We start from the raw sequence: 12,219 nt of genomic DNA, 5'->3' as shown, positions 1-12,219 counted from the left end.
TCTCTCAAAGTTTCCTCCCCAGGCTTGTGGTTGCCAGGTTTATTCCCCTCACCCTTTTTGCACAAAGGTGTAACAGTTGCAATCCTCCAGTCCTCTATTATGTTTAGAAAGACTATTGGATTCCCTTTTATGTTGCCTGCTAATCTATTCTCATACTCTCTCTTTGCCTCTCCTATTTTCTTTTTTAGTTCTCCTCTGACTTTCTGTATTTAGCTTGGTTCTCTACTGTATTATGAGCCTGACCTTTATCATAAGCCTCCAATATCTGTTTCATTTTAATCTCTATATCTTTAGTTATCCAGAGAGATTTAGCTTTGGATGCCTTTACTTTCCCCCTCGTGGGAGTGTGTCAATTCTGTACCCGAACTATCTCCTCTTTGAAGGCCTCCTAGTGCTAAATTACTGTTTTACCTGCCAATGTTTGATTCTAATCCACCTGGGCCAGATGCCCTCTCAACTCACTGAAATTAGCCCTCCTCCAGTTGATCTTCACATTTGATTATTCCTTCTCCTTTTCCAAAACTACTTTAAACCGAATGATATTGTGATCACTGTTTCACAAATGCTATCCAACTAAAAGTCAACATGGATTTATGAAGGGGAAGTCATGTTTGACAAATTTGCTGGAATTCTTTAAGGATGTAATGAACCAGTTAAAGGGGAACCAGTGGATGTGGTGTATTTGGACTTCCAGAAAGCATTTGACAAGGTGCCACACAAAAGGTTACTGAACAAGATAAAAGTTCACGGGGTTGGGGGTAATATATTAGCATGGATAGAAGCTTGGCTGACAAACAGAAAACAGAGAGTCGGGATAATTGGTTCATTCTCTGGTTGGCAATCAGTAACGAGTGGGGTGCTGCAGGGATCAGTGCTGGGACCCCAACTCTTTACAATCTATATTAACGACTTAGAAGAGGGGACTGAATGTAACGTAGCCAAGTTTGCTAACGATATAAAGATGGGAGGAAGGGTAATGTGTGAGGAGGACATAAAGAGGCTACAGGAGGACATAGACAGGCTACGTGAGTGGGCAAAAATTTGGCAGATGGAGTATAATGTTGGAAAATGTGAGTTCATGCACTTTGGCAGAAAAAAATTAAAGAGCAAGTTATTATTTAAATGGAGAAAGATTGAAAAGTGCAGCAGTACAGCGGGACCTGGGGGTATTGTGCATGAAACACGAAAGGATAGTATGCAAGTACAGCAAGTGATCAGGAAGGCCAATAGAATCTTGGCTTTTATTGCAAAGGGGATGGAGTATAAAAGCAGGGAAGTCTTGTTACAGCTGTACAGAGTATTGGTGAGGCCACACCTGGAATAATGTGTACAGTTTTGATTTCCATATTTACGAAAGGATATACTTGCTGTGGAGACAGTTCGGAGAAGGTTCACTAGGTTGATCCCGGGGATGAGTTGGTTGACTTATGAGGAAAGGTTGAGTAGGTTGGGCCTCTACTCATTGAAATTCAGAAGAATGAGAGGTGATCTTATAGAAATATATAAGATTATGAGGGGGCTGAACAAGGTGGATGCAGAGAGGATGTTCCCACTGATGGGGGAGACTAGAATTAGAGGGCATGATCTTATGATAAGGGGCCGCCCATTTAGAACTGAGATGAGGAGAAATTTTTTCTCTCAGAGGGTTGTGAATCTGTGGAACTCACTGCCTCAGAGAGCTGTGGAAGCTGGGACATTAAATAAATTTAAGACAGAAATAGACAGTTTCTTAAACGATAAGGGATTATGGGGAGCGGGCAGGGAAGTGGAACTGAGTCCATGATCAGATCGGCCATGATCTTATTGAATGGCGGAGCAGCTCGAGGGGCCGTATGGCCTACTCCTGCTCCTATTTCTTATGTTCTTAAAACATGCTCTACTTGCTCCAGAACTAGATCCAGCACTGTTTCCTTGCTCATTGGGCTGGAAACATACTGAAAGCTCTCTTGTATGCATTTCAGGAATTCCTCCCTCTCTTTGCCCTTAACATTGTTATTTTCCCAGTCTATATTAAGATAATTGAACTCCCATTATCACAACTCTATAGTTCTTGCATCTTTTTGAAATTTACCGGCAAATTTTCTCCTATCTCCTTCCAACTATTTGGTGGTCTATGGTATACATCCAGCAGTGTAATTATTGTTCTTTTTAATCAAATAGATTTGGACTTTGAACCCACAAGTACATCATCTCTTTTTAGTACTATAACGGTATCTTTCCAACAATACTAATACAGGTTGGACCTCTCTGGTCCAAGACACTCTGGTCCGGAATCATCCGTGGTTCAGCATTAGTTGAGGGAGAGGAGGGTTTATGGAAAAAAAAGTTTTGCAGCCTGTGAGTTTGAAATACAATCTCAGTGAGTTTTGCAATCTGAAATTATCTGTGCCATCTCAGTGAGTGTTGCAATGTATTATCTGTGCAATCTGAGTGTGCAAGGCGCTGGCCGGGGGCTGTGCCATGGGTCTGTAACTTTAAACGGTGTTTCAGCTTGGTTGCTGCTGCGGTGTGTCTGTGGCAATTGGCTGAGAGCGGCTGTCAGTCAGTGAGTGTGTGCGCAGGTGCTGAGGGAGCCGCCCACAGGCTGCCAGCACACACACACACACACACACACACACACACACACACACAGAGGAGTCTGGGCGCTGTTGACAGCTTAGGCTAGGCGTGACCTCCCGTGGTTTGGAAAAATTCTGTTTCGGCACCAGTAAGGTCCCAAGGGTGCCGGATCACAGAGGTCCAACCTGTACTGCCATCACCCACCGGTCTTTCTTTCCCTATCTTTCCTTAATACCTTGTAGCCAGGAATATTAAGTTCCCAATCTCCCTTGTTTGAGACAGTTCTCATTTATTGCCACGATATCATAATCCCATGTAGCAATTTGTTCCTGCAGCTTACCAAACATATAAAATCACAACTTTAAAATCATATATTCTGTACTTATTTTTATATTTCTATTAAATTCCTATATCCACATTTGCAATGGAAGTATTAACTGGTCATGGCAGTCAATCTCCATTAATTAGTCTACAACAAATATAAGTGAGGAACACGCCCCCCGCCCCCCGCACCCCCCTGCCGCCAGTGGTGGAAAGCTGTGGGAACCGTAGGTCCAAAGTTACTTGTTGCTCCCAAGCATGCTACACTTCCCACATGTCATGTCTCAAATTACTATTCATTTTATGTGAAGCGTTTTGGAATCACTGAGAGGTGTGATAAAACGCTATGTAAATGTAGTCATAGTAGTTATATAATAAGAAAATGCATAGATGCTGTCTGACCCGCTGAAATTTCCAGCATTTTCTGTTTTTATTTCAGATTCCAGCATCCGCAGTATTTTGCTTTTGTATAAAAAAATAAGGTTTACAGAGTTTGAACAGTCTCTGAAATATAAGGAAACAGAACTACAGGAAATTGTGATTTAATTTTCAGAATCATTCCACTAGGATTCAGTTTATTGGTTACTTGAAACAGCCTGAACAATGTTGAAGATACATCAATATCGGTCTAATACCCATTTACACTGCTAAGCTTGCACAGTATTCCTGTCTTACATAATCAACTCTGGTTCTATATCAGTTTTGTGATACAATTTTATTGGAACTTTTTAAATATCAAATTTATGCTCGTCAGGCACCCAGTATCAGCATCAAATACTCCCAGATCAAGTATCATAGGTTAGATAGAGTAAAGCTCCTTCTGCACTGTCTTATCAAGCACCCCAGGGCAGATACAACAACACAGTTTGGATACAGAGTAAATCTCCCTCTACACTGTCCCATCAAACACTCCCAGATTAGGGATAGCTTGGGTTAGATACAGTGTAAACCTCCTTCTGCACTGTCACATTAAACACCCCCAAGTTAGATGCAGAGTTTAACTCATTTTATTTTGCCTGAACAATTAGCCTCAGCCCAAACCCCAGAGACTGCATCAGTGTGGCATTATTTACTTTCCAACACCAGCCATCCTGTGGCTTCTCTGAGTGACATTGCCAATTTATTGCTAAATTGGCACAGTTTGGTTCTGTGGGACCAATGGAACCTGGATTAAGATTGTCCAGATTAATTCCTTGGTGGACCTTTACAGCCAACAGACAGATGGGCTGGTTTGGAATCTGGTATTCAAAGTTGAAAGTGTCTAAACCCTTTGCACTACCTAATTCTAATCTGGTGACACAGTGAGGTTCAGGAGAAACCTAAGTACAATCCCTGTAGTGCTGGTAATGAATCAGAATTAAACACTGATTTAAGCACAGGTATTGCACAGGTATTCATACTAAAATGTTAACGAGCCACTGCTTGCTATATGCTGATCAGCAGTTGAGTTTTACAGAGGGTCACAGCTCTCTTATTCTCAGTAACTGCACAACCAGTATATCATTGAGCTGTGCAACCCAGAAAGGTTTGATTCCCATTCAGAGGCAATTGGGCCTTATCACCTTTGGCCTATTGAAGGGAAAAATTAGCCTAGGATCATGCTCCTGATCACTATCCAGTGACTCCAGCTAGAAAGTGTATTTGGATGTCGGGTGAGGACATTATCATTCTCGATTGTGAAGCCACACTCTTCCCATTTGAATAGCCTGCCAACACTCATGGTCTAGTCTCATGAGGATTGGCCACTTGGGTCCTGGACCTGTACTCAGCAAAAGTCAGCACCTTCAGGAGGGGAAGAGAAAATACGTAAAGCTGCACTCATTTGTGCTGTAATGTGGATTGATTGGCTAACAGAGGGTGCCAATGTGGCAAGCTTGTGAGTGTATCGTTATCAGGATTGTGGTGCATTGATCCATGGACTGTACTCAATTGTAAACTTAGCAGTATTTACCCAGCCCATACTGGCTTTGCCCTAATACAGCAAAGTTGTATTTTACATCCATCTGATAACAATGTTGACGTGTGTAATCTGAATCGTACAGCTGTGAACACAGAATTTATAGTGCTTGCCACGCTTATAAATTTAATTCTAATACAACGTCTCCTTTCACTATTTTCAACTTTGTAATGGTCTGATGTGAAGACAAGGTCATGAGTGGGGGAGTCCTGGATGGCATTTCAATCTTCAGTACACCGTCCTGTTCTGTGATCATCACCTCAGGCCTGCTAAATATAGTTGTAGCTTCCTGTGGGTGATCAATCCCATCTTCAGAGATGATGATGATGTTGCTTGGGCCTTCATCTTGAGAAGAACTGTGGTCTTCAGATGAGGAAGAAGACGAGGGTGAATAAGCGGAAATCTTTAGAGGATTGGGAGGCTGCAGGCAGTCCGACATGGCCTTCATCTGAGCTGGAGAGGCCCTCCTGTAGCCCTTCGCCAAACTGCCTGTAGGCCCTGTTCGTTCTTTAATTGACTGCTCGTCGAAGCCTCGGTTGTACAGCGTTGTTGCACTGCTGACCTACACACGCGCACAGACACACACACACACACACACACACACACACACACATACATACAGATAAAGAACAGTTAAACCAGATTGGAACTCTAAAGAATAGTAGATGTTTATGAGTGACAGCAAGCAAGACTTGAGGAGTTTAGAATTATCTGAACCTCTGGGCTCAGAAGGAGAAAAATCAGCCAGGATTCCACCTCTAGATCACAATCCGGGGCCTCTGGCTAGAAAGTACCGATGTCTGGATAGGATTTGGCTTGGCTATGATATCTCAGTGAATAACTGGACAGCACACATTGTTTGTCTCACACTTGGGTGATGCATCTAAGGGTGGCCAGTACTTAGGGAACAGAACCCAGCAGTATCATGGAGACAGAGAGCAAACTGGCAGGTAAAAACCCCACAATTAATTGGAGAAGGATTCCTGCTATGACTTTGAGTATTACAGACAGTACAGAGCTGATTTTTCGAGTTTATGCTGCCAGCAGGGAGCTGCCTATCATTAGTTGAAAGGACAGAAAATCATGAGTAATTCTGTTATGCTGTGTGTCAGCTGTGGCTCAGTGTGTAGCACTCTCGCCTCTGAGTCAGAAGTTTGTGGGTTCAAGTCCCATTCCAGGAACCTGAGTGCATAAATCTAGGCTGACACTACAGTGTAGTGCTGAGGGAATGCTGCACTGTTGGAGGTGTCATATTTTGGATGAGACGTTAAACTGAGGCCTTGTTTGCACTCGCAGGTGGATGTAAAAGATTCCATGGCACTATTTTGAATAAGAGCAGGGGAGCTGTTCCTGGTCTTCAGACCAATATTTATCTCTCAATCAACATAACAAAAGCAGATTTACTGGTCATGCTCACATTGCTGTTTGTAGGGGCTTACTGTGTACAAATTAACTGCCGCGTTTCCTACATGACAACAGTGATGACATTCCAAAATTACTTCATTAACTGTAAAGTGCTTTGAGATGTCTGGTGGTCGTGAAAGGCGCTATATAAATCCAAGTCTTTCTTTATGAGCTGCTAGAGGAGACTGCTCCCTGCCGCAGCGCAAAGTCGGAAAATTATCCCTTATAAGGGGATTTTTGTTAATTGAAGGATATGATAAGGCAGGAAGGTGGGATTGATCTACCAAAAGAGGACAGACCCGTTGGGCCTAATGATCCTATTCCCATTCCTAAAATGTTCTTGTGTCTCAAAAATATTCCATAGCTCTGTACGTTCAGCATTGGAAACTGACAGAAACTTGATTTCATAGAGGTTACTTGAGATAAAATTTCGATATGTTTTCATTAGAAGTTAGGAAAGCCGCAGGTTTGACTCTCAATATTAGTGTGTTGTCCAACTCCGATAGCCTCCTACTGAGCGAGGGAGCTGTACGGTTTGGAACATGAGGGGAGCACACTATGAAATTGGCAGCAGGAAAAGTAGAACAAAGCTCCCTCAATAATTTTGTGGATACAGATGCCGTAGGCTTCAATTGGCCTCATGGTCACTGGTTTAGGAAACAGAACTAATTCAAACTGGAGCCAAACAGACCGTGGGACCGAGGTTCGATCCCCAGTCAGCGCTGATCTCAGCCATTGCAGTTGTTGCATAGAATTATACAGAATATACAAAGCAGCAACAGGCCATTCGGCCCAACCAGTCCATGCTGGTGTTTCTGCTCCACTGGAGCGTCTTTCCATCCTTCCTCATCTAACTCCGTCAGCATAACCCTCTATTCCCTACTCTCTCATATGCTTATCTAGCTTCCCCTTAAATGCAGCTATACTATTCGCCTCAACTACTTCCTGTGGTAGAAAGTTGCACATTCTCACCACTCGGTGAAGACGTTTCTTGATTCCCGATTTGATTTCTTGGTGACTATCTTGTATTGATGGCCTCTAGTTTTGCTCTTCCCCATAAGTGGAAACACTCTCTCTGTGTCTATTCTATCAAATCCTTTCATAATTTGAAAGGCCGCTAGCCTTCTCTTTCCAGATTGTTATGACCTCTCAATTCTGATATCATCCTTTGTACCCTCTCCAGTGCCTCTATTTACTTTTTATAATATGGCGACTAGAACTGTTTACAGTACTCCAGGTTTGGTCTAACCAAGGTTTGATACAAGTTTAGTATAACTTTTATACTTTTCAATTCGATTCCTCTAGAAATAAACCCCAGTGTTTGATGTGTTTTGTTCTGTGCTACCATTGGCCTCATTGTTACTGGGTTCAGAAACACAACTAATTCAAATTGTAAGACTCAACTGTGTGCTGCCCAATCTTTGCCACACAGGGAGTGACAGATTGTTTTTTTGAGGGGGTGGGGGGGTTCTCTTTTCAAGCGGCATTAGATACACAACGGATTTGGAGTTGACTAAATGTAGTTGCCAAACTGTCTACCTGATTCCAGAGCATTGTGAAATTACATCAGAATAATTTTAAAAATCCAGAATTCTTAGTTTAATTGGAAATCTCCAACGAATCTTTTTTTAGGAGGATCTTTATTTCAGAAAGTGAACTATAGTGCTGCATGCAGAATATAAACTACTCGTCCATCTGGTCTTAATGAGATCTGACCTGTGATGCTTGTCTCCTTGTGAATTGCATAGACTAGGTCAACCAGTGCCACTGGTCAGATTTCCCAGGGTTTCCTATATCCAGTTGACCATCAGAGTTGTCTAGTGGTTCCCTACATGCATCAGTGGGGCTACCGACCAAAGCCCACTTCACCAAGGGATAATGGGGAGCCTTGATAGTGGAGAATGGTGTGTGATATGAGAGGGGAGAATAAAATGGTTTTGTATAAAACAATTAGAGCATTATTGTGCAGTTTCCATGCCCATGAGGCCAGATATGCAGTCCCATGTCTGTGAGGAACCAATATCAGTTACCATGCCTGTGGGAAACCACTATGGGAGTACCATGCCTGTGGGGCACCAATATGCAGTTACCATGGCAATGGAGCACTAATATGCAGTACCACGCCAGTTAGTGTACCTTTATGCAGTACTTTGCTTGTGGAGCATGAAGGCACTGTCTCAGGACAGTGAAACACCTAGGTAGAGTATCATGACTGTCGGGCATCACTAGTACAAGTACTGGTACAAGGACAGCGGGGAACTGCATACAATAGCTTTAGAGCACCTGCATTCCATCACTGCCATGGTGCTGCATGCGATCCTCTACTGCTATAGAGAAGCCTGGAGGCAGGTCCCACCACTCACCTTTGCATCATCTGGAGATGACTTAGGACTGGGGGATTGGAAGATAGAATGGAGTCTTATCCTCATTTTAAAAAGCTTCTTTGGGTGGTGGGGTTAGAAATGAATTGCTTGTGGGCAAGGTTAATGCAGGAGTTGTAGAAGCAGTCAATCAGAGAGTGAAAAGACACAGCCCATCTCTGATTCTCATGCTCTCTGGAAGTACGTGGTTGTTGCCTTCCTTAGAGAGATTAGAACATCCCCCACAGACAAATGAGCAATCCACTGTGTGCTACCTACCCATGGTGCATTGCTTTACACACTTTCTCGCAGCACCACTGGTCGATGTGCTTCCCCCAATCACAGAAAAATTTATCCTTTTGGGCGTCCACATTCCAATTGTTGCAATAGCAATTGCAATAGCCAGCTTTAAATACATAACGTTCCTTATTGCTTACCCTTCCGGAATGTCCCGTGTGGTGTCCTGAAATTCCTGCAGCTTCACATATCTCTTTGGAATATCGCTCCAAAGTGTGAACTCCTATTGCCTGCTCAGAAAACTGCATGGTGCCAGACACGGGGCGACGGTAGAATGGGCCTTCGGGGGGAATCATACTGAGGTAACGTCGCAGCAGAGAAACTATGCATCTCGGGTTCGGGGAATCTGCGTACTGTCTCGTCTGGACAATTTTTAACTTGTCGAGGCTGTCCTGAGGATTGCTTGGCCTGCCAGTAAACTCCATGTACTCACTGATCACGTCGCATCCGAACTCGAACTGGTCAACTGTTAGTTTATGGTGGTCCTTGGCGGCGCAGAGGGCAAAGACTTTGCAGACATAGAAGTAGGCAGCATAGCTGTAGCTCTTTGCGTCACGGAAGTGAAAGACCACTTGCCAAAGCCTCTCCTCGTCGTCCTCTGTGTACGGCTGGGCCTGCTTCCTCACCAGCCCGATTCCCAGCCGCTGCAGCTGCTTCATCCGATCGTCGAGGGTGGCCCGGAACTCGGCAAAGTCTGCCTTCAGCTTGTTGAAGAAATCGATGTCGGACCGCCTGCAGTTCTCCCGCAGGTGCCGCAGGATCGAGCAGCACAGGAGACGGAGAGAGTTGGGCGGGTACTCCGAGCCGTCTTGCCTCCGCACTTCGAGCACGAACCTGCACAGCCAGAAATTCAGTTCATCGTGGGTGATTTCATAGCAGAGTTCGGGCACGTAAAGGAAGAGTTCATTACGCTGGACGCCCTGCTCCATGATGTAGCTGTTGCGAGTTTTAGCCCACTCATCCCAAACTCTGACACCCCAGGCTGTTGCTTTTTTTGTGTTGTATGGGATTCCACTGTCTTGTTGCAAAGCCAGCAGCCTCTTCTCCACCATAGCGTGCTTGCCAGACCGGACATTGCCCTCTTCCTTTGTCAACAAGCAGTCTTCTTTGTTGTCCAAATCAGGCTCCTTTTCTTGCTTAAAAGAGGTAGAAATCGGAGACAAAGAGGCTGCTAGAGCCCTCATATCTTCCTCAGCAACTTTATGATCAAACTGATCCATTTATCAGCTAAAAAATTGAAGTTCAAATCAGGCAGAAAAACAAAGGGAGAAAAGGGAAAGAAAACTGCTGCACTGAGACTTAAAACTCGCCACTCCGGCTGGGGGCCCCCCGCGGGGTGTTATCAACAACAGCTGCGTGTTAACTGATATACCCCTGCAAGGCGAGGTTTAACTGCTATTCAGCTGTATTTGCAGAAATGATTCCCAGAAGCATTTCAGGTCACGTGAGCAGAGCCGAGCGGACAGGGCTTGGCAAGGGTCCCTCTGTTCTTGAACGAAGTGGAATGAAACGAAATGCCAGCCCTCATCAGGCCCCTCATTAATCATCCCTAATGTGTGTTTATTGCTGGCTGGCAAGGTAGAAGGCTGCCTGCTCTTATAAAAAGCAGATGAAGGCGGAGAGTTAAACAAGACTTGGCATTATGAATTCAGTGCTTTCTCTGTCGCTGAGGCCTAGTTCATGAATGGTTCTTGTTTAGCTTCTTTGCTGTGCTTTGAGAGAGGGTGGGGGGAGGAGGGAACAGAAAAGGGATAGTGCCGTTTTCCTCCCCACACCACCCCTTTTTCTGGGCCTTCAGTGAGGCTTTTATTAAAATGCTTTCCAAAATGCTCTGAGAACTGCTCCTATTTGGAAATATAAGTCCTCAATAATGATCGGAATAGTTTTCATGCTAGTTAATCTTTGTCATTAAGATCTGCTTAAAAGATGTAAAAAAATGCTAATTGCTGTCTGATAACTATGGCATGTTCAGTCAGACATCAGAGTAAGGGGAGCAAATTTTCCTCCTACTTTTAGTAGAATTATTATAAATGTGAAAAGAAACACACCAGCTCCTGCATCTGTGGATTAAGTCAAAGGTCCCACCCCCATCTTTCGATTCAAACAAAAGGAGTGGGCTCTACCATGTGAGAGGAAAGGGGAAGGGAGCAGCAACCATTTCAAACTCTCATAGAAACATTCGGTTCAAATGCTCCAGCACAATCAGAAACACAACTGCAGGTCACAAGGAAGAAATTGTAAAGCAAACCTGCCCTCCCCCTCCCCTACAATTACACTCCCAGTCCCTACCCCCTCCCACACACACCACACACACCCCTCCACACCCCCGCAAACCCCACAGACACCTGAAACCCCTCCCTCACACATCCCCACCCCCTCCACCACCCCGTCCCCCTCACACTCCTCCACCCCCTCCCCATGCTCTCCCCCACCACCTCCTCCACCCTCTTCCCCACCCCCTCCTACACACAATCCCCCACCACCTCCCACACCCCACACACCGCAACCCTTCCATCACACACCCCCCATGCTCTCCCATCCCCCCACACACACACACACACACCAAATTCCCTCCCACACACACCTCACACATCTTCGCAACCTCCTCAGACACCAGCAACCACTCACCACAGAACCTCAGCCCCCCCCCCCCACACTCCAAACACACCAAAACCCCCCCCACTTCCCCCAGACACCCGTACTCTCTCCCTACCCCCTCCCACACTCAACCCCCCAGACACCCGGACACTCCCAGACACATCCCACCTCCTTCCTCAAACACCACCCCTCACCCCCACACAAACCACCCCCACATACACCCAGCCCTTCCCACACACACACCACACATAGCAAACCCCTCCCACACACCACCCCGCCCCCATATCCCCCACCCCCCACCCATGCACCCATACACACGCACATGCACAAACTCCACTTACGCATTCAAGCACACACCCCCATACACAATGTTCCCTTTAAGATGCGCAGGTGTGCAAGGCTCTGAAGGTTCTGCAAAGTCGGTGAGTCACTTTTAAATAGAAAAAAACACGCATGCACAACATTTTGAATGGCCCATGCAGCCCATTAAACAGGCCATGCAGGCCAAAACAAAATTAGAGGGAACATTGCCCCCATCTGCTCACACACAAACACACCCACCCGCCCACAGGCATGCCCACATACATGCTTTCCCCCCCCCCCAATAATGTAGGTCATGCTCAATATACTTTTAACCTTGAGTTTTCAGGGCATCCACTCTTAAATTTTTAGTTTGTGTGAGATGTACACACAGAACTAGCTACACTTCTCACAAAGGAAATA

At 45.1% G+C, this 12,219-nt stretch overlaps 2 protein-coding genes across 3 annotated transcripts in view; one reads left to right on the top strand and one right to left on the bottom strand.

Moving 5' to 3' along the window:
- Positions 1–12,219, top strand: part of bmpr2b (bone morphogenetic protein receptor, type II b (serine/threonine kinase)) — a 398,476-nt gene that overhangs the window by 219,231 nt on the left and 167,026 nt on the right. The gene's annotated exons all lie outside the window — the stretch shown is intronic.
- LOC139260418 (uncharacterized) lies at positions 4,362–10,118 on the bottom strand. Its single transcript, XM_070876985.1, has 2 exons — positions 9,039–10,118; positions 4,362–5,399 (listed from the first exon to the last, which is right to left on the bottom strand). The coding sequence occupies exons 1-2, from the start codon at positions 10,116–10,118 to the stop codon at positions 4,956–4,958; spliced, it is 1,524 nt and encodes a 507-aa protein (XP_070733086.1). The 3' UTR covers positions 4,362–4,955.

The sequence above is a fragment of the Pristiophorus japonicus genome, chromosome 3 (genome assembly GCF_044704955.1).
Source record: "Pristiophorus japonicus isolate sPriJap1 chromosome 3, sPriJap1.hap1, whole genome shotgun sequence".
In the NCBI taxonomy this organism is placed as follows: Eukaryota; Metazoa; Chordata; class Chondrichthyes; family Pristiophoridae; genus Pristiophorus; species Pristiophorus japonicus.
The sequence above is the reverse complement of the archived record's forward strand: the minus strand, read 5'-3'. Positions and strand labels throughout refer to the sequence as shown.